At 39.8% G+C, this 27632-nt stretch overlaps 1 protein-coding gene across 3 annotated transcripts; it reads left to right on the forward strand.

The window, feature by feature from the left end:
* The first annotated feature begins 17 nt into the window (after window positions 1-17).
* On the forward strand, window positions 18-27632 carry FBXO25 (F-box protein 25). Of its 3 annotated transcripts, none has more exons than XM_081945750.1 (11): window positions 18-111; window positions 1926-2068; window positions 9796-9893; window positions 12491-12540; window positions 13357-13449; window positions 14502-14595; window positions 15214-15398; window positions 16233-16415; window positions 17271-17414; window positions 19327-19353; window positions 26452-27632. In XM_081945750.1, exons 2-11 carry the CDS (start codon window positions 1932-1934, stop codon window positions 26539-26541), a joined length of 1101 nt encoding a protein of 366 aa, XP_081801876.1. In that variant the 5' UTR covers window positions 18-111; window positions 1926-1931; the 3' UTR covers window positions 26542-27632. The 3 variants fall into 3 exon arrangements, with proteins under 3 accessions (XP_081801876.1, XP_081801878.1, XP_081801877.1); XM_081945751.1 differs by lacking the exon at window positions 18-111 and adding an exon at window positions 179-225; XM_081945752.1 differs by lacking the exon at window positions 19327-19353.

The raw sequence follows: 27632 nt of genomic DNA on the forward strand, positions 1-27632 counted from the left end.
ACCAATCATAGAAAAGCAGAGGGGTGGAGATAGGGAAGTTTCCGTGTCGCCTCCTTCCATAACAATAACATTAACCCTGGGAGTCGCTCGGGCTGCGCGCTCTTGGCTGGGGTGAGCATCGCGGGAGGATCTCGCTGCCGTGGGCGAAGCGAAGGGGGAAATCGGGGGTAGAGGACGCTTTCGGCGGAGGAAGGAAGGGGCTGCCTTGGCAGAAAGAGGCGGTCGGTATGGTGGAGACTCTGCCTCTCGCTTGGGCGGCCAAGGGAGCCTTTTGTGTTCTCCATTGCAATACGCCTGGGAAGTGGGGGAGGAATCCTCAAGCTGATGGGGCTGCCTTTCCATCTCTTTCCCGCTGCCCCGCTCTCCGTCCTGCCCCACCTATCCCAGCAAAGAGAAGTTGCACGGTTTTTAAATTTTATTTATTTTAATGTTATTTTTTGCAAGGCGAAGGTCGCCCGGCAAAACCAATTCGTAGCACGGCCCTTTTCCCGAATGAATTGTGTCCTTCGACACGTCGTCCCCGCTATTAAGAGTCGAACAAATAAAAGCACACCTTGTGATGGCAAAGTGGCCTCTTGGCACAGCCGAGTCCTGTGATGGCTACTCGGAAGCAGATCAGGAACGTGGTTAGAAACCCAGATTTAACAGAGTTGGAAGGGACCTTGGAGGTCGTCTAGTCCAACCCCCTGCTCAAGCAGGAGACCTTACCATTTCTGATAGATGGCAGTCCAATCTCTTATCGAAAGCTTCCAGTGATGAAGCTTCCACAATTTATGAAGGCAAGCTGTTCCATCGGTTGGTTGTTCTCACTGTCAGAAAATTTATCCTTATTTCTAGGTTGAATCTCTCCTTGATCAGTTTCTATCCATTGTTTCTTGCCTGGCCTTCAGGTTCCTTGGAAATAGCTTGACCCCTTTCTCTCTGTGGCAGCCTCTCAAATATTGGAAGACTGCTATCATGTCTTCCCTGGTCCTTCTCTTTACTAGACTAGCCATGCCCAGTTCTTCATATGTTTTAACCTTCAGTTCACCCTAATCATCTTGGTTGCTCTTCTCATCACTCTTTCTAGAGTCTCAACATTTTTTTTTATAGTGTGGTGACCAAAACTGGATGCAGTATTCTAGGTGGGATCTTACTTAAAGCTTTATACAGTGGTATCTACCTCCCATGATTTTGATTGTATCCCTCTGTAAATGCAATTTAGGATTGCAATGGCTTTTTTGGCTGCCCAACTGCAATACTGCTGAAATATTGTTACATTGCTGTCCTTTCTTTTTCTCCTTTCCTTCTCCTTTGAAAATGTTTTTTCTTAAGCCCACTTCTTTGTTGCTGATCCTCCACGGTCAGTTTTTGGAGGGCTGCCATTTGCTTCCCATTTCGTGTAAGGTGATCAGCGTCTTGATCTCCTTTATCTTGAAAGTGGTGACTGAGGTCATGTACAACAGGAGTGACAAACTGGCGGCCTATGGGCCGGATGCGTCAAACGCAGGCCACACCCACCCAGCTCCACGAATGGGAAAACAGTCATGAAACATCACGTGACAGCAACATGATGTGGCTTGTTTGACACCCATGATCTACAATGAAAGTTTGATTCCATAACAATATTATTTCCTCATATTTTAATCCACCTGCTCACAATACAGTAATAGTAATTTCCCCTTTAATCCAGCCTCAGTTCATTAATCCTTACCTAATGTTTGCAAGAGCATGTGCTGGAAAATATGATGTATCCCCAGCATTGACTTGCAGTTGAAAGTTCAACAGCACCATAAGCAAAAGGAGATGGGTCCTGTCAAAATCAGCTGGTTACTATCATTTTCAGCTTCCATGTCTCTTAAACTAATTTCCTTGCAAGAAGTTCTAAAGCTCACCTATGCCTAAGAGCAAAATGGTTAATTAGCTTGATTGCTTGTTTCCTCAAGGAAACCATGCCTTTTCTGGGCCAGGATTGGCGATCTCCAGGATGGAGATGGATTAAAACAGAAGATGGTTGGAAGCGAAGTGACCCTTGCAGTTCAGAATTTGAGGATGAAGGCAATCCGCTTAATGATATCAACCATGCTATGTAAGTTTTCTGGGAGACATCTTAGACAAATGAAGATGGGGTTCTTCATAAGCTGGATTCTAGAATAATTGGATAGTATAAAACTTCTATCTATCTATCATCTATCTATCTATCTATCTATCTATCTATCTATCTATCTATCTATCTATCTATCTATCTATCTATCTATCTATCTATCTTGCCATACTGTCCATCTTATTTAGTCCACAGCGGAAGCTATCTTGAGCCAATGGTTCCATCCCGATGTGGATGGTTCAAGATGTTATTCAGCATTGCAGCTGCATACAGGTAGTCCTCAACTTACAACCATAATTGAGCCCAAATTTTCTGTTAAGTGAGACATTTGTTAAGTGAATTTTGCCCCATTTTATGACCATCCTTGCATCAGTTAAGTGAATCATTGCAGTTGATAAATTAGTTACCTGGTTAAGTGAATCTTGCTTCCCCATTGACTTTGTCAGAAGGTTGCAAAAGATGATCACATGATCCTGAGACATAGCAATGGTCATAAATATGAACAAGTTGCCAAACCTGAATTTTGATCACATGAACATGGAGATGCTGGAACGGTTGTAACTGTGAAAAATGGTCATGTCACTTTTTCATTGCTGTTCTAGCTGATCATTAAATGAATTGTTGTAAGTTGAGGACTACCTGTAATTTTGCTCTTCTGGAATTTGGTTTGTGTGTATGTGCTTTCAATGGGTGGATGTATCACTCCAGTAATGAAGCCCACATCTAATGTGCAACGGTGGGTTCCAATTATTTTTACCAACAGTTCACCCCACGTGCGCACGCACCTTCTGCACATGCACCCGGCCTTTTGCGCATGCACTTTGTTCACGTGCACATCTTCTGCACATGCGCCCACCCTCAAAAATGTGACTGAATAGGACGGCATAGAACTGGGGCAAGTGGGCGGGCCCACCTGCGATCTCCGCTACCAGTTTGTCTGAACCAGTCCAAACCGGCTGAATACCACTTCTGCTAATGTGGGAATAAATGCCATTTTGTTGAAGGAAAGAACTTAGATTTTTCACAAGACATCCAGGCCTGAGTATAATTGCAAGCAAGCCATCTGTGGAGGGGATGCCTCATTCCTGGAACCATACTGTACCGCACTGCATATCTGTGAAAAGGTTTAGAAAAATGGACCACTCTGAACGTGCCTGGAGTCTCTATTGAGGCAATCTGTTTGTCAATAGTGCAGAGACAGCACAGTTGCCGAACAGAAGCAGCGTTCTGCTGAGTAGGATTTGGGTGTTCCTTGCTGAGGGCATATTGAAGAGCTCTTTGCTGAGATACCTGATACAGTGATATTTTCTTTGGATGTAGTACCTGAATTAACCCACCAAACACTGCTGCTGCTGCTGGATTGCCTTTACCTACCATTCTTGGGTTACTACAGCCTGCCTAAATGACAGACCTATGTGTGTGTGGTGTGTTTTCTGATGTAATGTCCTGATCCTCTAGTAAGATACCCAGGAAACAGGCTTTATAGACTTTTCTCTAGGCCAGACAAACCCTGATATTGTTTGCCCAGAAAGATGGATACCAATAAAAGAGATGATAGGTTTTAAATGATGTTGGTAAACCCAGGCTGTTGGTTTCTGGGTTTTACACTTTTAAAAAATCCACCATTCTTGGAATAAATCAGGGGTGTCAAACTCATGCCGTCACATGGCGTATCGGGATTTTTTTCCCCTTCACTAAATCAGGTGTGGCAACGCATCTGGCCCACAGGCCATGAGTTTGACAGCCTTGGGATAAACCATTTGCAGGTTTCAGTGGAACGTTTTACAGCCAGCAACAATTAATTGCAAAAGATCTTATCGCTGCTTTGAAACACAGCTTAAAATCTTACATAATTGGGGTGTAAACCAACTGTGATCATGTAAATGTGAAAAACTAATACTTTCCTGCTGTTTCTAAGCATTTCAATCAATTATGAGAGTAATTGCACAAGCCATGTGCCCTTCATGGTGAGACATCCATTTTGGATATAAGGCGAGCTGAAAACTGTATTTGTTTAAAATATCATGGTGTTCATCTGTAATGTAACAACCTAATTATCTGATGCAGTGTTGCCATGGGGACTTCAGTATTTAAAATACAAGGTGGGCTGTGGGACCCATGTTGCTAAAACTAGGTTTGAGCTGGAAAAAAAATGAAATTGCAGACTTGGAGGAATGGTATTTTTCACCACAAAGATATTGAAGAAATAACAGCTTGAAGATACACACTCTAATTTTCCAATACTAGCAAAAAAAGCAATGAGTACTTTTGCAAGAAAGAAGAGTCAGTGATTTTATATATTTCTTTATACAAGGACAGAAGTCATTGGATGTAGTTATCAACCTTTTCTAGTGGAACAAGAAGATATTTTTTACATGGGACTCTTTTTCTGCCTTGTTTAATTGTGCCAATGAACATTCTCTGTATTGGAGGATGCTGGCCTTCCCAGAATTTCTACTGGTTAGAGTTGCAGTCTATCAGAAGGATCCTAGTTGGGGAAGGCTGGACTATAACATCTCTCCAAATTGGCTATAATTGATTGAAAATCACTGATAGTAACAGGAAGGCAATGGTGAACTTTGCTTTTAGATGAAAGGTAAAATTAAAAACCAGAGGGCTATATTGCAAAAGTACAAGTGACTGCTAAATGATGGCAAACCAATATTAAGGAAAGCTTCCTTTGCTGCCATCTAGCAATCATCTAGATATTTGTAACCCTATCAAAGAATCTGGAGAACAGTATAGTACAGGGGTGTCAAATTGGATTTCTTTGCCGGCCGGATCAGCATTGTAGTTCCCCGCCAGCTGGTGGGGGGGGGGCAGGGAGCAGGGGGGGGAAATGGGATGGACGACTCCTGCAGCACCCTGCCAGCCAAAACGGGGCATGGGGGGACGTGCACCCCCACACACAACCTCATTTTCAACCTCCATGGCCTCCGCGCGGCCCATTTTCAGCTTCCCCGGCTTCCAGCAGTGCACTGCCTGCTAATAATGGGCCATGTGGAGGTCTCCCGAGGCCTCTGTGTGGCCCTTTTTTGACTAGAAGAGCGCTGCAGGAGACGGAGGCCGAAAATGGGCCATGAGGGGGGGCCGCACACAGCCCGTTTTGTCCAGCAGAGGCACTGTGGGCCTGTCCTTTGATAGTTCCAGGCCGGACCTGCGGGCCCCATTTAAGCATCCCTGGTATAGTATGAAAGTCTTGAAGTTTATAATTCAATTCACTATTTTACCAGCATGTTCATACAGTCCATTTGTTTACTTGAACAAATTAAGAAATCTTGGTTCCTTGGATAATACCGTATTTTTCAGAGTATAAGACGCACCTTTTTTCCTCAAAAAAAAAAAAGGCTGAAAATCTGGCTGTGTCTTATGCACCAAATATAGCATTTTTTGCCTCTCGAAGCCCTGCCTCCTTCACCAAAATGGCTGTGCATACCTTTATGGAGGCTTTCAGAGAGCTCCAGGGGGCTGGGGAGGGCAGAAATGAGAAAAAAACGGGTCGTTTTTTGCCCCCACCAGCCCCCCAGCAGCACTCTATAAGCCTCCATAAGGCTATGCATGCAATTTTTTTGACAAAAAAATTGGGGCGTATTTTGCTCATTTTTGGACCCCCTCCCTACGCCCCAGGAGCACTCTGCAAACCCCACCAAGGCTATTCATACCTTTAAAAAAAAATGGGCCCGTTTTGCGAAAAAAGGTCGTTTTTGGGAGGTTTGCAAGAGTGCAAAAACTTTTTTTTCCTTTCAGAAAGCTCTCTAGTTAGAGTGATTGATGAAAATTAGATTGATCAAGTGCTGTGCCAGCAGAAACAAGTCTTAGGTGATGCAGGTTGTCAGCGATTTCCTTCTCCAGCACATGGATAAATACACCTGGAAACATCTCTCTCCCTACCTACCTACTGTATTTCTCTTTCTCTCTCTCTTTATCCCTCTATCTACCTACCTACCAGTGATGGGTTTCAAAAAATTTTAGACCCTCTTCTGTAGGTGTGGCCTGCTTTGTGGGAGTGACTTGCTGGCCATGTGACCGGATGGGAGTGGCTTGCCGGCCATGTCACTGGGTGGGTGTGGCCAACTTGTGAAATGTGGTGAAACTCACTTAACAATGCTCTTGCTTAGCAACCAAAATGTTGGCTCAGAAACTCTGGCATTTGAAGCACGCCAGTCTTAAAGCTGTCAAGTTACAAGACCCTTGCCCCCCTAACCCTTTAGAAAAAAAAAACCCAGAGGTGTTCAAACTTGACAGCTTTAAGACTTGTGGACTTCAACTCCCAGAATTCCTCCTCTCGCTCTTCATCTTGATGTGCGGACAGGCGGGGGGAGGGAGCTGGAACCAGTTCTAAACGGCACTGTAGATTTGTAGAACCTCTTCTATAGAAGAGGTTAGAACTGGCAGGAACCCACCCCTGCTACCTACCTACCTACTCTCTCTCTCTCTCTCCCTACCTATGTATTGTATTTCTCTCTCTCTTTCTCTCTCTCTCTCCCTCCCTGCCTGCCTGCCTTCTCTCTCTCCCTACCTACTGTATTTCTCTCCCTCTCTCCCTCTCTCCCTCTCCCTCTCTTTCCCTCTATCTACCTAACTACTTTTTTTTTATTTGTATCTTCAAAATCTTGGTTCGTATTATACTCCGAAAAATACGGTAATTCATGATTTAATATCTGGCTTGTTTTAAAACACAAGTTCAAACAACATAGGAAACTAGTTAGTTACAGTGTTCCTGCTTCGATTGCTTAACAGTGAGCTTTTATGTATAGGCAAAATAATGTTAATTTCTCAACATATTATGCTAAAAATGCTGCTTCAAATATGACCTAAAGCAGATTTAAAGCATTCTGTTTCGCCTGAAGCTCTCCAGATGTGTACAAGGTAGGGCGCCTCTTAACTCCAAATCTTATATTTTGGGAGAAACTCCATGCCTATTATGTCAAAAATTTGTCTTTGTTCTTCACAGCTGGATCACATAGTTTGCCTATGAGTAATAGTCACAACGCTTGCCATTTCTAGCTGATGAATTCCAGCTAATTGCAGCAAATGTTTTGAGTCTTCCTAAACTATTTATTCTGGGCTGCATTGGGCTATTTGATTCATGAGTTCACCCAACCACTTTCAACATAGTTTGCTTGTGTATTAACTTTGTACCTACTGCAGCATGTCTGTAAATTCGCTTTCACCTAGGAATAAATATAACAAACAAGGTTGTATTTTTAATAGCTGTGTTTTAAACAAAACTGCTCAGATATATAAGAATATGATTGTTTGCCTGCTTCCTTTAAGTCATGGGTGTCAAACTCACACCATCACATTGCCGTCATGTGACATTTCACAATATTTCCCCCATTTGTGGAGCTAGAGTAGGCATGGCCTGCACGTCATACATCTGGCCCATATGCCACCAGTTTGACACCCCTGCTTTAAGTGTTAACCACTAACTACTGTGCCATCATGGCTCTTATGACATCCTACTCTCAAGAGCCAGTGTGCTAGAATTCCAGTTCCATAGTGCCCAGCAAGCATGACTGCTGACAAAGAGTAGCAGGTACTTTGTTCAAGCAGCTTTTGGAAGGCCATTACCTTCCTGCCCCTCCAAATTTATTTCTTTGTGGGCATGCAGTAGTATATAGATTGGGATTGAATGGGGTATTCCTGATGTTTTCTCTTATTTCATTTAAATCAAGTACTTTGGTTCTTTGGTAGTAGAGAAACACCTCTTTCATAACTGAATTATTCTTTCTTCTGGCTGATATGTTCTGCTGTTTTCTGTGGTATTTTGGCAGATTTTTCTTTGTATAAATGGAAGTGAACTTAGAACTACTACCGACTTCCGCTCCTTCCGACAAAAACTTAAGACTCACCTGTTCCGATTAGCCGGCCTGGCCCATTTATAGTTCTACTCTTATCTCCTGGCGGATATTTTATTTTGGGATAGTTTTTAGGGTAAATGTTTTTATAATTTTTTAAAATTTTAATCTAACTTAACTACATTGTACAGCGAATCATTACTACCTCCTCCAGTCCTATATTTAATTTATTTATTTTGGATTTATACCATGTATATTTATTGTTCAATTATTTTAATATGCCTGTACACCGCCCCGAGTCTCTTTTGAGAGAGGGGCGGTCTAGAAATTGAATAAAGTTAAGTTAAGTTAAGTCCCAGCTGATTGCAAGTTAGCAATGTCAGGTTTCATTTCTTTCTTTGAAATAAATCCAAGGTCTTCGGCCTTGTGCTTCATAGCGCTTGGGTTGAATCTATTTTCCTATTGAGATAGTTTTCATTAAAATTTGCTATTGGAAGAATCTACTTCTGATTTAGATATAGATTTATACAGAGCATATTGTAATTGCTATGCCACAGATGGCTGGCTGTAGTTGTATTTTTTTAAAAAAAAATCCAAAGAGATTTTTTTTTTCTCTTCAAAATCTTGGCTGCGTTGCAATGTTGAAATTGTGATGCCCTCTTTGCTTTAATAGTTACTGTTTTATCCCTAGAGAAGTGGGTAGAAGTGGGTCCCTGCATCTTCTGTTCTTTTTCTCTTTGATGCTTACTGTGTTCACTTTATACAGTACGAGTTTCTTAAATCTGAATTGACAGTGATAAATACTTTTTATTTGATACTGAGCTCAGTGAATGGAGAAAATTCCTGTACATGTTTTCGCACCGAAGAATAAAAATAGCAAAGTAACACCTTTCTTTTCATGTTGTTTGCATTGCTCATGTTTATAGTTCCAATATTTGTGAAGTCAGCAAACCAAACCATATTGGATTGGGTTCCGGAAAAATAAAAGTTTACTGTATCTTTTTACCAAACTACTGTTTTTAAATTTTTCTTTATGAAAATTGAATGTGTAATTATAGAATTCACATAGATCGATCATGTCAGGATATGGATTTAAGAGCTGACCAGCTGCTAGGATGATGTAATACTGGATTGAGTCAGCAAGGTGTTTGGCCTGATATCACTTTAAGAGCCTGTAATAAGAAGAGGCCCTGTTGGGGCGTATCTCTCTCTCTTTCTCTCTGTGCCTCCGTACTGTAATAACTGATTGCTGTTTGTTTGAGGTATGACTGAAGTATGTGTATGTATATATTCATTGTAGATAAAACCACTATTTAAATGCAAACCTCTGTTTAATGTATTTGTCTCACATAGTCATACTGTGCGCACTCTTAACACATCACTTGGTACTTTTTACATTAAGCTCATATTTGAAGGAAGTTTAAAAATATCTCGAATAGCACAAAATACTGGATCTAAAACAAAAATAAAATATTGTATGATCCTTGGGTATAATTTTTATTGGAACGGTCTTTCTGTGGTGCCTGAGCTATCGTTAACTACTTTGCTTGTAAGGAATTGTGTGAATTGCTACTTTATACCAATAATAATTCATATATTCATCTGTTCCAATTAGCAAGATTTGCCTGTCTAAACATTGCCATGTGGCATCTTTTAAGTCAAGGTGGAAGAACAGAATCTGAGCCATTCTCTGTGTGAAACGTGTCTCCACACATCTATACCTGGAGGCCAGGAATGTTTTTGTAAATAGAAGAGAACTCTTTTCTTCTTCCGAGACATCTCTGCGTTTGCGAGTGACTTCATCCAAGTGCTTCACCCTGGTGCTTGTTTAAATATTGCTTGAATGCAGCCTGCTTGGCTCTTCCCTATGTCAAACACATTTCATGCATTGCCTCTGTGGTTTGCTTTCAGCCTCTTGAACAGCGACGAAGAAATATGCAGCACCGAGTGTGAATTTGCAAGCAAGAAAAGGAAAAAGGATCACTTTAGGAACACTGCAAAATCTCAGTGTAAGCAAGAATTATTTTTCAGTGTTTAATGCCCTTTGCAATTTGACAATAACTTTTGTGCCTCGCAGAACTCTTATAAGTCTGCCCACAAAATACTTGTGTATGTGAGAAGCACAAACTAGGTAAGGATTCTTCTGTATGTGTACATGTGCATAAAAAGCTGTATATAGTTAGGATTTTCACCAAAGTACTTCTTATTAAAAAAAAAAAAAGAGCAACAAAGGATTTATCTGGCTCACACAGTTGCCCTTCAAGGCTATTATGCTATCTACCGGGTGAGCTTTGAAACAACTTTTCAATGCTCTTTTATTAAACCTTTATTAAAGCAACTGTACATGTATAAGAATGTTCTCTTTCGGAGGATCCTAATAAGGTTGGTCATGACATGAAAAAGGAATGTGAAGGATGTAGGTTTTTGTTTTATTTTTATAATTTTCTTATGTAGGATGTACACTGAAGATGGCATTTAATTTCATTGTGCAATGAAGTTAACTAAATAACTAACTAACTACCGTATTTTTCGGAGTATAAGAAGAACCTTTTTTCCTCAAAAAAGAGGCTGAAAATCTGGGTGCATCTTATACATCGAATACAGCATTTTATGCCTCCCAAAGCTCGCCCCCTTCACCAAAATGGCTATTCATAGCCTTATGAAGGCTTTCAAAGAGCTCCTGGGGGCTGGGGAGGGCAGAAATGAGCAAAAAATGGGCCACCCCCCACCAACCAAGCCTCTAGCAGCACTCTATAAGCCTCCATAAGGCTATGCATGCAATTTTTTTGACAAGAAAACAGGCCCGTTTTTGAAAAAAATGGGCCGTTTTTTGCTGGGTTTTGGCCACTGCCCCCCAGGAGCACTCTGCAAGCCCCCCCAAGGCTATTCATGCCTTTTATTTGAAAAAGAATTGGCCCGTTTTCCCAAAAAACTGGCCGTTTTTTGGAGTTTTGCAGAGTGCAAAAACTTTTTTTTCCTTTTGAAAAGCTCTTTAATTGATGAGAATTACATTGATCAAGTGCTGTGCCAGCAGAAACAAAGTCTTAAGGTTTGTCAGCAATTTTCTCCTCCAGCACATTGATAAATACACCTGGAAACATCTACCTACCTACCTATTCTCTCTCTCTCTCCCTACCTATCTACTGTATTTCTCTCTCTCTCTCTATCCCTCTATCTACTTACCTACTTTCTCTCTCTCCCTACCTATCTACTGTATTTCTCTCTCTCTCTCTCTCTCTCTCTCTCTCTCTCTCTCTCTCTCTCTCTCTCTTTCTGTCTCTCTATCCTTCTACCTACCTACCTACACACTCTCTCTCCCTACCTTCCTACTGTATTTATCTATCTATCTCTATTTTTTTCTCTCTCTATCCCTTTATCTACCTACCTACCTACCTGCCTCCTCCCTCTACCTACCTACTGTATTTCTCGTTCTTTCTCTCCCTCTCTATCTCTCTAACTACCTACCTACTTTTTTTTAATTTGCCTCTTCAAAACCTTGGTGTGTCTTATACTCTGAAAAATATGGTAGTTAACTAACTAACTAGTTAACTAACTGTGAAGCCCTCTGCTTGTGCTCTGGCTGAAGTATTTTGAGGCATCCACAGCCCTGGTTGAAAGCTTGAAATTTTCTGAGGTAGAATCAAAAATGAATTAGTAGATGTGGCTAAATACCAAACTGTGAAATTGAAAGTGGGTTTCCTAGTCAAATTCATCTTCAGATGATCTCAGCGCATTGGCATTTTTACAATGAAACATTTATTTGCAACCATAGGTCTTAGCAAAATTCATATAAAATTACAGCAATCCAGATCAGTCCAGGAAGTCATATACTGACTTCTAGTTAGAATATAAATCTGAACTGTTGGCTGGACTGATTCCACTTTAAAAAGGGGAGTCTGAATTGCCCAGAGAAGGAATTGGACCGTTCTGTTTTTTAAAGGTGGCTGCAAAAGCTTTTAAATTGTATAGAATCTCACTTCAGTGTAACATGATGATTAACTAGAGGAAAGTGAAGAGAGGTGAGAAGAACTGGTATGCTAATTACATTTCTGTTGTGATTAGTGAGGCAGTTTTTGCTGGTCAATTTGTTGAATCACATTCTTTCCCAAAGTCTACAGCAATCTAGTTTTTTTTTTAAAGTAAAAAGCTTAGTGAGGGCGTTCAACTAAACAGAGAGAGAACTAGCTCACCTTAACACCTCCTTCTTCCTGTTTGATATGACGTGTATTGAGTCAATATTACCTTCTGTGCTCCACTGATCGTAATTTCATCCTATCTAGTTGACAGGACAACAAATGCATGGTCAGATATGTGGATTCAATGGAATCATTCATAGAAGAGCCTTAAGACAAAACTTCTTGCGGCATTCCTTGATTGATCAATATTAAATCTTAACTGATATTTACATTAGCACCAGATTTTGACCCACACCAGAAGCCTGCTTGAAATGGCTACAGTCCTGCTAGCTAATGCTCTGGTGTGAGTCACTTTAAATTCAGCCGGAGAAATTTATGAGTGACATAGAAAAGAAATATGGGCAAGGGTGAATGTTATCCATCCTAATCTTGAAGTGATTCAGTGAGTTTGTGCTTGCTTCTGTTTTCAGGTTTTTATCGTGAAAACTGGATATATGTTCATAAAGAAAGTACCCGTGAAGTAAGTGTTCTGTACAATAACTGTTTCCAAAAGGCCCTGGTAGTCCCTCATTTAACGCATCTACTCTTGCAAGTGAAGAAAGGGGAAAGGGGTATACAAATGTTAACTCTTTTTCAGGATAGGAACATGTTGATTGATTTATTCACATTATCTGTAAAAAAAAATATCTAATGAGACTTGAGGAGCCTCAGTATCAATCATTTTTTCTTTTTTCTTCCCATACCTATATTTGTTACCTTAATTGATTTAAAGTGCAACATTACATGTGTACCTTCCCTCTTGAGAGATGAAAGAAACATTCTAGGCATTGAAGACTTGCCACAGATGAATGTAGTAACAGCAATAGCACTTAGACTTATATACCGCTTCATAGTGCTTTACAGCCCTCTCTAAGTGGTTTGCAGAGCCAGCCTCTTGCCCCCAACAATCTGGGTCCTCATTTTAACCATCTCGGAAGGATGGAAGGCTGAGTCAACCTTGAGCCTGATGAGATTCAATCTGCTAAACTGCTGCAGCCGGTGGTCAGCAGAAGTAGCTTGAAGTACTTGCACTCTAACCACTGCGCCACCATGGCTCATCAATGTAGAAACGGAATGAGCCCTGTTAGGTCTATGTAGAAACTTCCTCTTGGCTTCCCTCCTTTGTACTCCTTTGGTGAAGATGTTGAGAAATTAGGCATCTTAGAAAATGGTCCATCAGCTGCTGCGTGAATCACGCTTTGTGTAGCTTGTGTACTTCTTATTCCTGCTTCATCTTCTCTTTTTTAGTACAGGTCCTGCATATCTAACGTCTGCTTTCTTTCTTTTTTGTTTCAAGAGGCATGGCTATTGCACTTTGGGAGAAGCGTTCAATCGTTTGGATTTTTCAAGTGCAATTCAGGACATCCGGAGGTTCAATTACGTAGTTAAAGTAAGATGTTTTGGGCCTGCGTAACTCCATGATTGAATTAATTCTTATAATGAATGTGCCATATGCTGTTGACCTTGAAGTGGTTCAGAACAAGTTTTAACTAGCTATCTGCATGTTGATTAGCATAATATATTCAGATGGCCTGTCTCTAAATCTTGCATTGATTTCACTATCTATCTACTTGCATCCCAACTCAATTGATGATATTATTATCGGAGTAGTTACAAAGAAGCTTCTTTACTCCCAGAAGTTTCTCTTACCTAGAGAACCCCTTGGTCAACAGCATTAATCAGCACATTGTCTAAAGTTACTGCTTTGCGCTTTAGCTGTGCCATGGAGTTGGATTCATTCAATATATTTACTTGATTAAACATGCTTAGGATTATGTTGAAATTCAGTTAAGTATCTTTAAATTAAATATTCAGACATATTGAGCATCTGACCATGCCTCCTTCCCAGGTGACTTTTGTTGATTTTCTTAATCCTCCTATTGAAATCAGCGGGAAGTGCTGTGATTGGAATGTGCTTAAAATGGCTCAAGCATAGTAATAATATTTGCATATCCCTCATAGATGTTTGATGAAGTAGAGCAAAAACATTTTCTAGACTTCAAAAATATTTTCAAGAGAATGGCTTTGCAGGAGTTCATCCCCCCCCCCCCCCCCAAATCTGCTATGCAGGAACTTGAAAACTGCCTTTTACTATGGCATTTTATCTGACAAAACTATCGCTCAGGAAGTGCCTTTGGTTTGAAGTTGACAGGATTAAAATTGGAGGGGAATTGTGTGTCACTCTTAAAGTAACTCCTGATGTTAAGAGCGACTGTAGACAGGTGGAGGTACAAGTTACTTGCGCTCCTGCTGTGACCCTCAAAAGGGAATTTGCACACATGCAGAGAAGAGCAAGCCACAGATTCAAAGGCCGGCTGCTTTTGACAACATCAGAAGAGTTGTTCACTTGCACTCTGCTTGATTAGCCCTGCTGTAGCTTCTTATGATTAATGTGTGTCATTTGACGTTACGTACTGTTTAAGGGTGGCTGTTTTCTTTTAGCTTCTGCAGTTAATAGCCAAATCCCAGTTGACATCCTTGAGTGGTGCAGCTCAAAAGAACTACTTCAACATTTTGGATAAAATTGTTCAAAAAGGTAAAGCTTGTATCATATATTCTCAGAATTTCAGGTTTGTTCACTCACCCCCAAAAGTTTGCCAACCGGGGTCTATGAGAATTCGCTATGGGGCCAACTCCCCACAGCTATTTTGCCACAGAACAACTCACTGCAGGACAAGAGTTACACTAATATCAAAGAAATGATGGAATAGAATCATTTTTTAAAAGGATGCAAAAGGAGGGACAGAACGTCCCACATTTCAGAAATGAAATGTGAATGGCAAAAATTAAAATATTTTAAAAATTTATTTTGAATAATTAAATGGAATTGTTAAAGTATCCTGCAGCGACTTGTCCCATGGCAAGTTGGCCATGGCAAGTTGTCCACTGTCAAGTTGGCCATGGTGAGTTGGCCACAAAGTGTTGGCTGTGGCAAGTTGTCCCATTCTCAGCCTACCTGTAGGGTTATTCATGTTATTTGTAGAGCTGATTAATACTAGCTAAGGATTACTGTAGCTGGATCAAATTACCTGTTCATTTGGAGCAGGTTATGAAGCAGCTTCTCTTTTAGCTAAGAGAATGAAAAGTTTGTACACTATATTTAAAATCGGGTTTACTCATCCACCTGTATATATCTCTCAATTCCCATTCCAAGTTTTGGAAGACCAGTATAACCCACGCCTGATTAAAGATCTTCTTCAGGACCTGAGTTCCACCCTCTGCATATTGATCAGGAGTGTAGGGAAATCGGTGCTGGTAGGAAACATCAATATTTGGATTTGCCGATTGGAAACTATCCTTATGTGGCAGCAGCAGCTCAGTAATCTTCAGATGACCAAGGTACATCCAGCTTTTTATTCCCTTGTTATATGAATCTGGAAGAATCATTTGGAAATGCTGGGAGACAAAGTGTGGCATCTTTTCTGTGAGAATCTCATTAAGGATTATCTCCAAGGGTGAAATCCAGCAGGTTCTGACAGGTTCTGGAGAACCAGTAGCGGAAATTTTGAGTAGTTCAGAGAACCGGCAAATACCACCTCTGACTGGCTCCAGAGTGGGGTGGGAATGGAGATTTTGCAGTATCCTTCCCCTACCACACCCACCAAACCACGCCCACAGAACTGGTAGTAACTTTTTTTGAATTTCACCATTGATTATCTCGCCTTATTTTGTTCTTTAGGACAAGAAAGCATGAAATAAAATTAAAAAATCTTAATCTAAAATAGATGATCTGTGAAGAATCAGAAATGGCAATCTAGCTAAAATCTGAAGAAATGGGCAAGGTTTTGTTTTCAGCACTGGATTTTTTTTTTACACAAATCCTATTCTTTCTAATAACTTAATAATATTTTGAGCCCCTCGAAATGTAGTATACTGTACAACAAGGGTGTCAAACTCGATCGCGTCACCTGACGTAGCATGTTTTTTGCCTTTACAGAGCCAGAGTGGGCGTGGCCTGCACGTGACGCATCCCGCCTGCAGGCCAACACCCTCCTGTACAGCAATATATATTTAGCCTATTTCTAATTTTCAGAATTATTGGAATGTTTACTTTTGACTTTAGAATATCATGCTTATTTATTAAGCTTTGCTTTTGATATAAATGTTTGAATTTCTAAATCCTGTTTATGTTTAAATTAACGGACAACTAAGAGTAATGATTTTGATTTTCAGCACATCAACAATGGACTTACACTTAGCGATCTTCCTTTACATATGCTGAACAACATCTTACATAGATTTTCAGATGGATGGGATATCATTACTTTAGGACAAGTGACTCCAACATTATATATGCTCAGTGAAGATAGGCAGTTATGGAAAAAGCTGTGCCAATACCATTTTGCTGAAAAACAAGTAAGAGAAAGTTTTGTTGTGCATGTACTTTGGTTTAGTCAGGTTCTGAAACTTGATTCTATGTAAAGAATCCGGGGGTGGGGGTGGGGAATGGAGAAAGAAAAAGGAAACCAACTTGCTTGCAGTTCCAGAAGGAAGTATGAACAACCATTAGCAGTCCTCTTTTGCTCTCTTATGTACATAGTAAACATAGTGGATCAGAAAGAAATATTTGGTTTCAGCAGAATTTACTTCCATTTAAGTATAAATGTAATGGTAAAGAACATGTACTCATGCTGGCTGGAGAATGCTGGGGGTTGAAGTTCATACATCTTAAAATTACCAGGTTTGAAAAACACTGGTCTAGACCCATGTTTTGCTTAGCTTTAATAAGAGTCTACTATGTTTTCCCGGAAATAAGACAGGGTCTTATTTTCTTTTGACCCCCGAAATAAGCACTTGGCCTTATTTTGGGGAAGTCTTATTATTTTTGAGGTGCAGGAAGGAGCGAGCGTGGTCACCTAATGGCTGCTAGTGTGTTGCAATATTTTCGGGGAGGGCTTATTTTCAGGGAGGGCTTATTTTAGCGCATATATCAAAAGCCCGATTGGGCTTATTAACTGGGGATGTCTTATTTTCAGGGGAAACAGGGTATAATAATTGAAAACATTTGCCTAGCATTGCTTGCCATGCCGTAACCTAACAATAATTTGATGGACAGGGACACAAAAGTGAGTAAGTAATCCCCTAACTTATTTCACAAATTATTTTCTAAAACATTTCTTCTGATGTGTACAAGTTCTGTTCCATTATTGTTATCTGACTTAACTGCTGGATGAAACATGATTGCCTTCAAATGTCACTTTTTATGTTCAGTTTTGTAGGCATCTGATTTTGTCAGAAAAAGGTCATATTGACTGGAAGCTGATGTATTTTGCACTTCAGAAATGTTATCCCATAAAGGAACAATATGGAGACACCTTGCAATTTTGTCGTCACTGCAGTATTCTATTCTGGAAGGTAACAGCTATGTAATACTTTGGAGTAAAGAAAAAATATTAGCTGTGTGTTAATAACGACTTCACAGACTCCTGGAGTGATCATTGTTCTATTACATAAATAGCTTTCCAAATAAGATATGTGATTGAAGAGTTCAGCTTTGTGCTGTGAGAAATAATGATATGCCTGCAGAAATCACTTTACGAATATACCGTATATATTTCATTAAAAATATACCAAAGTCAGAGTTGCAAGCAGCTCTGATGTTGCTAGATAGTCTGGCAAACATAATTTTACTTTTCTTTTTTCCTTTCAAACACTTCCCTACTCTCAGACAGTAGTGGGTATGCAAAAGCTGGCTTTGCAAGCAGTTCCATTAAATAAATACGACACTTAGCAAATAATTTGTGTTTGGAAGCCAAGGCATCCAGAACAAGTGAGATGAGTTTTATGCCTGTGGCCTTGTGTAGCTTGAAACATTTATTGGCCACTTGAAGCTTATAGGAAAAATGTAGGAATTCCTGTGCCATTGTTGGGATGATCCCTATTCACCTTTGCAGCTACAAATCTTGAGGAAGAGGGAATATCTTTCCCACTTACTGACATGGGTGAGTAGGCCTATTAAAGCTCATCCATAAAAATATACTGTAATTTGAAGTCCTATCTACCACCCTGCTTCCTCCTGGACATCCTACTAAAAGGGACGTGTGAATAGTACCTTTCTTTGCTGCTGTTCCCCAGTGGCTGTCTGATTCTGGAGGGAGAATATAGATCAGGAGTGTCAAACTGGATTTCTTCAAGGGCCGGATCAGCATTCTCCTCCACGGGCCGCCCGGGGTGTATGTGTGGCCAAGGGGGAGAGACGGGACGGATACCTCCTGCAGCATCCTGCTGCCCCCCCCCCATCCTTTTTTGGCCGGCAGAGTGCTTCAGGATATCATCCAGGCCGAAAATGGGGTCCACACCCCATTTTGGCTGCCAGAGGCACCAGATTTAACCACCCCAGGGACCCATGGGCCTTGAGTTTGACATCCCTGATAAATGCTCATATATTTCATTGGTTTGCACTTCTTATGATATCCTGCATAAATCAGCTGGGTGACTTTGGGCTACTCACTCTCTTTCTCAGCCCAATCTATCTCACCGAGTTGTTGTTGTAGGAAAAATAGGAGGAAGGGGGATTAGGTGTGTTGGCTGCCTTGTGTTGTTTATAAATATAATACATAGCAATAGCACTTAGACTTATATACCACTTCACAGTGCTTTACAGCCTTCTCCAAGGGGTTTACAGAGTCAGCCTATTGCCCCCAACAATTTGGGTCATCATTTTACCTACCTCGGAAGGATGGAAGGCTGTGTCAACCTTGAGCCTGGTGAGATTCGATCTGCCAGATTGCTGGCAGTAATGATCAGCAGAAGTAGCCTGCAATACTGCACTCTAACTATTGTGCCACTGTAGATCCTAAGGATGTTTTCAGCCCGATTTATAACAAGTCACTACCTTTTCAGTGACTGTCTTTCATGTGCAGCCAGCTGCTTTGAGTAGTGGAAGTGGGGCAAGAAAAGTCTTGTACAGAAAAGGTGAAAATGGGGATAAAGACTTGATAATAATAGGCCTGGTCAATAGCAATTACTAATTGTCATCTTAAAAGCTTTCTCTCTTTATTGTTTTATGTCTAACCTTTTCCTTTTTGATAAGGGGAACGGATCAATTGGTTTCAGCTCATTTGCTTCCAAGAAATAAGTTGCTAATTTGCTATTTTAAATTTTTTTTCCCAAGAGAGGGGAAGTTTTCCCTTCAGTCTTTGTTTGTTAGTAGTGCCCACAGAACACTTTTATAACCATGATTGGCGTATTGGTTCTGTCCAATAAAATCTTCCTCTCTTTTGTTTCACTGCCCTCCTTCCTGTCTCTTCCTCCATGACCTCAAAAGGACTACCAACTTGCTTTGTTATTCAAGGTACTTTTCATTGTACTTTTGACTTGGCTTTCTTCTGTGTCCATGCTGTTGTAACTGAAGTGAAAAGACGTGTCCTTTGTAAGTGGAATGTTACAACCCTGAACATGCTGTTCTAATAATTGTTGGCATTGTAGAATTGTGCCCCTTAACTTGAGAATCCAGATGTGTGTAGAGTTATCTATTTATAGGGGAAAGGGCGCTTTAAATTGCAACATTTTGCCCGCTTCCACATGGAAGAAATGGCATGTTTGGTTAACATCCACTTCATGTGCTTTCCTCTTAAAGAGATGTTTCAGATTATTTATGGAAGTTTTAGCTAATGCCTTGGGGAATTAAGAGCACATTAAGCAAAGGCCAGTGGCTTTTTGACTTTGACTACCTCAATTATTCGTCAATCCAGTCTTGGACACAGTCTGTTACAAGTGGGCACCAAAATGCAGAAAGCCATGTGAGGAGCATATTTGATCTTTAACTGCATTTGTAAAGTCCCTGTCCTCTATGGACTTTAAATGGCATGTATTCCCCCTTTCAGTTTCATACGGCAACGCTGTGAAGTAGACTAAGTTGAGAGAATGACTAAACCAGCATGCTGAATGGTTGTGTCTGTGTGTGCATGTGCATGTGTGCATTTCTCTTTCCCTCCTGGTTTGACATTCTAACTGGGTTATTCACGCCAGGAAAAGTGAAGCACATAGTAACATCAATGAGGAAATCTGTGTAGGGGAAGGTCATTCTGAGTCCCAGTAAGGTCCAGTTAGATACATGCTATAGTTAGTCATAATATAAGGGCTTTATAAGCCATGTTCTCTATATCTGGGACAGAGGATCTCCCTACCCCCCCCCCCCCATTAGCATTTCAGACAACCTTTTAGGAACATCTGTATTGTTTTGCTTCGATGTGGACTGTTTCCCTTTCTGGGATTTTGGCTTTTTAAAATCTCAGCTTTCTGCTCTCTTAGTATTGTAAATTGCCCCACAAAAAGAGTTCATGGGAGTGAGAGTTGTTGAAATGCCTACTTAGGCACAAATGTGGCTTCTCATGCTGAGGAGGAGGGGGGAGGGGGGGAGGAGGAAACAACAACAAAATATCATGATTTGCAATTGAAGTTGAGTGACTACGGAGGAAGAAATCTATGGTTGTACCAATAGTAATAGGAAACCTTGGAGCAATACCTAAAGAGCTACCTAAATACATGGAAATTTTGAATTTATTAGACCTGAATATCTTGATATGTTCAGAAGTTAACAGCTCTTAGGTCCTTGGTTAGACGTGAAGTTTTTACCAATCCCAGACTGTGAATCGAATTGAAGATATAACAACAACAACAACGTATCTATCATTCAAGTAATTTATGGGAAGATAGGGAATAAACCTGATGGTTTAAAATGTAACACAAACACAATAATATTGAGCTGCAATTCCAGAGATATTTCTCTTGCAGCCACCCAGGTTTTACCTGTTCTTGAAAAAACAAATCTTTTAACTTATTTGAAATTGGCCTGCCTGAAAAGTCCAGAAATATTTTGGGACCTTATAAAGCATTCTTAGAAAGTAAAAATGATGTGTGGGTTAAAGTGCAGAGATTTACACAAAGGAGCACTTTTCCACTGGGGGAGGGAAAATGAAAAGTCACCAGAGATGCTAGAAAACATCCTGCAGGGATGGGAGGGCTTGGCGAGAACAATCTCAGCAGTTTGCCTTTTGGAAAATGGTTATTTTCTAACAAGCCACACCAAACTAGAGCGTCCATTTTATTAACTGAGGTAACAAGAACTGAAGTGAGAAGTCAAACTGACAAACTAAATAGCAGCTCTTAAAGAAGTTAAATACAAAATTGTTGATCTTTTCACAAAAAAATAAGTACTTTAACATTGGCTATTTTCAAAGTCTGAAGAACAAATACAATATAACCCTAGTTTTTCCCTGTATGTAGAGAAATGGAAAAAAAATGAACTCGTGATTTTTGATAATTAGGATAAATTGCAGAAAGAAGAGACTCTTAATACAACTTTAGAGAAAGGAACTAAATATGTTTTCACTTACAGCTGCTGTGAAGAATATTGGAACTCATTTTTGGGAATCTTTTTTCTCTCTTTCTTATTTTTCTTTTAATTCTTTTCTTGCACTTTACAGCTTTCTCTTTCATTTCTTTTTCTCTTTTCTTCAAAATAGATTGAAAAGTCATTTCAGTTAGTTTAATATTTCTTCGTATTTAACATATCAAAGGTTAAAAGAATTACTAAGAGGGATATTTCTGAATTCAAAGAATGAACTTTGTAAAAAATAATGTGTCTTCAGATGCAAAAAGATGGATGGATCGATCAATAGATGAAAGAAGGAGTTGGTTGGTAGGTTAGTCAGTTAGGGTTTCTTAGGGTATTGTCTGTAGACATGGGCGATCTAATAGATATTCTATATTTGGATTTGAAAAAAGTTCTTGGCAAATGCCATCTCCAAAGGTTTCTAAACAAAGTCAATTGTCCTATAAGAGGACAAGCACTTTTATGGACTGGCAACCGCTTAAAATAAGCAGAGTAGGAATAAATGGAAAATCCTCCCATTGGCAAGATGTGCAAGGTTGTGCCCACGAGGGATCATGTGTGAAATTAAATTTTTAATGTTTATACAGATGATTGAGGGTTAGGGCTGAGTAATGACATACCCATGTTTGCTGTTCAGGATGGTGAAATCAAGAAAAGAGTATGAAGTGTTCCCAAAGGATGTCTCTAACCTGGGCAGCCTCAGAATGGCAAAAACTATTCTGTGCAAACAAGCAAATAATGCATGCTGGCCCAGAGAAATTCGCTACTGCTACTGACTTGGCAGTGGTTGATTGATTAGGAATGGAATCTTGGAGTCATAGTGAACAATTTGATGAATATGTCAATCCACTGGCTGTGGTTGTAAACAAAGCAAAAACCTCGCTGGGTATGGTTAGGAGGAGGACTGAAAATAAAACCGCTGATGTTGAAATGCCTAAAACATGCCTCAGGTGAGACTTCATTTGGGGGATTGGATACAGCTTTTGAACACTGGAAAAGAAGACTATAAAATTGGAAATGGGGGAAGGGATACCAAAGGAATTGGAGTATCTCCTTTACCAGATAAAAACCGGGACCTTTTAGCGCAGAACAAAGGAGTAGCGGTGTATAACTTTAAATTGCAGGGATAATATAACAAAATGCTTTCTCCTTCCATCGTGAGGTGATATTTATTGGAATTAAATGCCTAGGATGAGAGAAGAAAATGCTTTTGATAAAGCACGTAATTAAGCTATGAAACTTCCTGAAGCCGGTTTATTTCATAAATAAATAATATTTCATAAAAGCAGACTGAACTAATGAAGTTGTCAATGAGAGCTGATATTGATGGCTGTCTTCTACTCCTAAATTAATACTACCAATGCTGGTTGATGGGAAGTGAACTATTATCCTACAATCCGGGCTTGGGAGTTTTCCAAATACTTCCAGTTGGCCGCTGTGAGGCATAGAATACAGGAAATTCTCAACTTACAACCATTCATTTAGTGATCGTTTGAAGTTACAATACTAAAAAAAAAAAGTGACATGACCGTTTTTTACATTTATGATCATTGCAGCTTCCCCATGGTCATGTGATCAAAATTCAGACTTTTGGCAAATGGCATGTATTTATGATGGTTGCAGGGTCCCAGAGTCATGAAATCACCTTTCGGACCTTCTGACAAGCAAAGACAACAGAGAAACCAGGTTCACTTAATAACTGTGCTATTATCTTAACAAATTCAGTGATTCACTTAACAACTGTATCAAATAAAGGTCGTAAAATGGGGCAAAATTCACTTGTCTTCCTTAGCAACGGAAATTTTGGGCGCAATTGTGATTGTAAGTCAAGGACTACCTGTACTAGATGAGCAGAATATTACAATCTAAGAGAAAGGTGGCTCAGTGGCTAAGCTTGTTGATCAGAAAGGTCAGCAGTTCGGCGGTTCGAATCCCTAGCATCACGTAATGGACTAAGCTCCTGTTACTTGTCCCAGCTTCTGCCAACCTAGCAGTTTGAAAGCATGTAAAAATGCAAGTAGAAAAATAGGAACCACCTTTAGTGGGAAGGTAACAGTGTTCCGTGCGCCTTCGGCATTTAGACATGTAGGCCACATGACTATGAATATATCTTCAGATAGCACTGGCTCTTCAGCTTTGAAACGGAGATGAGCATTGCCCCCTAGAGTCAGGAATGGCTAGCACATATGTGTAAGGGGAACCTTTACCTTTATCTTAAAGAGAAAGTTAGAGGACTCTCAGTTCTGATCCAGTAAGGCTGTTGTTATTTTTCTAATGGGGAAATTCATTCTTCATGTTTTTTCCAGCAGCAAGCTGTTAAAATTCCAGATTTATCCACCAGCCCTCAAAGTTGAGGATCTTGATATAAAAAGGCTTTTGTGTTATGACAAGAGAGATGGGACGATTACATTATTGTTCATGTGTAAGTTTGATGCCAGTACTAGATAGAGATTAATTCTGCAGAACAATAATTCAATAAGGAACACTTTACGTTGGCACATTGCCACAAATCTTCACAAAAAGTAATTCATGAAGCCTCTTGAGATGAAGGATACAAGGCTTCTCTCTATTTCAAAAAAAAAAAAAAACCTGTACAGTTGTGTCAATAATTGATTCTTAAAAGTGTTCCAGATTGAATAAAAATATATTCTACTCCAGTGTACAAAATGTAGCCTTTTAACAATTATTGTGGCATCCTGGGTGTCAAAAGTTCATCTTTTTTTCTAAACATTTTGGTAAATGTTTTTGTTTCTCTTTTTAGCTAATGAATTTAGGGTATTATTTTTTAAATATTCATGGGTAGAAATGGGACACTTCCTATTCCTGGTAATTAATTTTGAAAAAAAAGCAAAGAAAGGTGTGTGTTTGTGTGTGTGTGTGTGTTTAAATGACATCTGGATTATGAAGCCAGGATGCCTTGAAGTTTTCAAATCCAACCCCCTGCTTCAGCAGAAGACCCTATACTAATTAACTAGAAACCAGGAATGATTTTCTCTCATTGGAATTGTAGAAACACATATAGAATTACAGTAGAGTAGAGTAGAATAGAATAGAATAGATAGAATAGAATAGAATAGAATATTCTTTATTGGTCAAGTGCGATTGGACACACAAGGAATTTGTCTTTGGTGCATATTTTCTCAGTGTACATAAGGAGAATAAAACACATTCATCAAGAATAAAAAGATACAACACTTAGTGATAGTCAAGGTTACTAATAAACTATGCCGTTGGTTTTTATTTTCCTTGCAATGTTGTGTTACTTGCTAGAACTGGCTATTGTAGGATAATAGCAGGGTTTTAGAAAATGAAAGAGACAAGGAGGGCAAGAGTTAAAAAGGATTCTTGAACTGCAGTCAACCTCAGTCATTTATCAAAACTGATCTGTGCAGAGATATGCATCACAAGATGACATTTTTTTCTTAAATGACCTGGTAGCTATATGCATTTGTTCTGAATGAATAAAAGGGCTTTGAAAATCTAAGCACTGTGGGAAATATATTGCTCTGTGGTAGTTAAGGAAATAGAAAGCAACAATCACTCAGTGTGAGACTTTTTTTGTTTTAATTTTTAAGTGCTCCATTTGAAGAGCGCATTACAAGTAGAAATTCTGATTTTCCTGTGTACCATAGTGCTCCCTTTCAAAGTAACTCACTTCGGAGTGTTAGATGATTAAGCTCCCAGATTATGCTAAGCCATAAATCATAGTTTACATGCAAATGGATAGGTTTGTTCCACAAACTTGAACATAAGCAAATTACCTAATTATTGATCAGGTTATATGAGCCTGGTATCACAGATGCATTTTATATCATGAACTTTTTGAAAGCTCTTAAACCAAGTGACAATGCCCTGTCATTATTCTTCAATGTGGGGCCTTTGGAAGGCAGTAGCTTTAAGCCTGACAATTCCAAGCTAGCTTCGCCAGGAGTTTGGGAATTGTAGTCATTAAGCGAGTCATTGAGTGACTGGACTTGATTTTATGAACATTTTACTACAATTGTTAAGCAAATCACAAATCTGAGTTTGGTCTAGTGGTTAAAGCACCAGATTAGAAAACAGGAGACCATGAGTTCAGCTCCTGCTTTAGGCATGAAAGCCAACTGGGTGAGCTTGGGCAGTCACTTAATCTCAGTCCATCCCACCTCACAGGGTGATTGTTGTGGGGAAAAGGAAGAAAAAGGAGCATTAGATATGTTCACCGCCTTGAACTGTTTATAAAAATAATAAAGGTGGGATATAATTTAATAAACACATCTGTATTACAGAACAGAATCAAATACTTTATTGGCCAAGTGTGATTGGACACACAAGGAATTTGACTTTGGTGCATATTATCTCAGTGTACATAAAAAAAAAACATTTGATTTTGCTTGTTGGAAAGTTGCTTTGCTTGCAACCAGTGGTAAATGCAAATTGTGAACACATGACCACAGGAGTAGGCGATGGATGTAACTTCAAGGACAGGTTGTGAGCCACTTTTTTCAAGGCCATTGTAATTTCTGTCTTTAAACAAATGGTTGTAAGTTGAGGACTACCTGTATTCCCCAAAATCTTTCTAGGAGAGATCAAATCAACTTTTTTTTTCAGCCAAGAATTATGCTTGACCTTTGAATGGTATGTTGGAAGCTGCAGTTTCAGAGGGGGTTTGGGACTGAACAAAGGACCCATGTGACTTTACTTAAGTACATGCAAAATAATTATTCCCATATATTTCAAGTAAATATTTACTGTAGCTGACAGGCTAGGAATAAATACCAATGCAATCTCTCCCTCTTGTTTCATACTGAAAGAAAAACTTTTGGGAAGTATATTAAGAGGGTAAGTTGTGGCTTGGGTTACAAGCTATGCATTCCTAAATTCTAGAATTGTTTGTGGGACCTTAGAGCTGAAGAGATGTTTTGAACTAGCCTCAGTTCTGATTTAAAAATAGACGCAGGAGACTTTGACCCAGATGTTCCTTTGTCTCAGTGCTGCTTCCTGTACAAAGTCCCATTTGGTGGCCAGCAATTTTCTGGTCCATAACAAGAATAACAGTGTTTTTCCTTTCCTTAGGACACGGGTCATCCTTGCACAGCCAATGACCCCACCGGGTGCTTCACACCAGTGTCACCTCAGCACTTCATAGACCTCTTCAAATTTTAACTGCAACCCAGGGCCGAGGCTAAGGTGTTTTTTGTAAAAGTTTTGCAGCACCATGCATTATGTGAATGGGGGTTTCGTGTGTGTGTGTGTGTGTGTGTGTGTGTGTGTGTGTGTGTGTGTGAAATATTTCTCCTGATATGTTTCGAGTGTAATCAGGGTCAAATAGAACAGTTGCTGGAACTTCCATTAAAACCTTCAATTTCTAAGGAGGAAGAAAAGAGAGAGACAATTCACTTAGGAAGGGAAGATATACCAGAAAGAGATAGGTTTCTTTGAAAGTAATAATTGGAATCGGGCTATCTGGCTGATAGCCAGCAACACATTAATGTTTTTCTTTGAGTTTCAGTGAGATGTTTGGAGTTCACTTGTTACTGGAGTGAAGAAACTGATGAGTTTCTTTTTAGTTGTCCAGTTCTAAATATACCCAGTTGGTACATCCTGTAAATACTCTGATGATACTCTTAGGGTTTCTATGTATATATCATGTTGATTGTGAGCATTACACATGGGCAAAATGTCCTGCATATCAGTTGTGCAGCAAAGCCAGCAATTCCGTATTGTAAATACATTCAGCACAGTATTTATTTTCTTAAAATACCTTCTATTAATTCCATCCTATCTCTCTGTCTCCTAAATAATGTGAGCTGTTGGTATCCTGGCTGCTGAGCCAAGATACTGTTTTCTAGATGCAATCCAATGAATTGTGTTGAGTGAGAGATGTGTTTCCCCAGTCTTCTCATTGATGTCTCCTCAAGTCTTAACCGCTTTGAGCAAAATAGATGATCATGGCTGGGCTTCGACAGAGAATGGGACTTCGTTTGAAGCAGCGCTATTGAAGCTTTGCTGTGAACATCTTGGCTAGCTCCTCTGAAGTGGAAGATAATCTGAATGCTGTCATGGCTACTCTGAGAATGGGATTGGTAGGAGAAGCGAAAGGCAAATTTTCAAGCACTTCCAGTGTTCAGAAACTCTTAAACCACCATTTCCATGTAAGCCAATGCCTAGATGAACAAGGATTTATGTTATGTACCACCACATGTATTGAATCTAAGTTTCTACCCGAATAAATAATTTCATCTTATAACAAGAGT

The sequence above is a fragment of the Natrix helvetica genome (assembly GCF_964273705.1).
Source record: "Natrix helvetica genome assembly, chromosome: 2".
Taxonomy (NCBI): Eukaryota; Metazoa; Chordata; class Lepidosauria; order Squamata; family Natricidae; genus Natrix; species Natrix helvetica.

Bases quoted from the DNA above. Each gene is read 5' to 3' on its own strand.
- FBXO25 (XM_081945750.1), top strand. From the start codon at position 1,932: ATGCCTTTTCTGGGCCAGGATTGGCGATCTCCAGGATGGAGATGGATT. The intron at 9,894-12,490 runs GTAAGCAAGAAT...TTCTGTTTTCAG, and splicing joins GAACACTGCAAAATCTCAGT to GTTTTTATCGTGAAAACTGG. The intron at 12,541-13,356 runs GTAAGTGTTCTG...TTTTGTTTCAAG, and splicing joins ATAAAGAAAGTACCCGTGAA to AGGCATGGCTATTGCACTTT.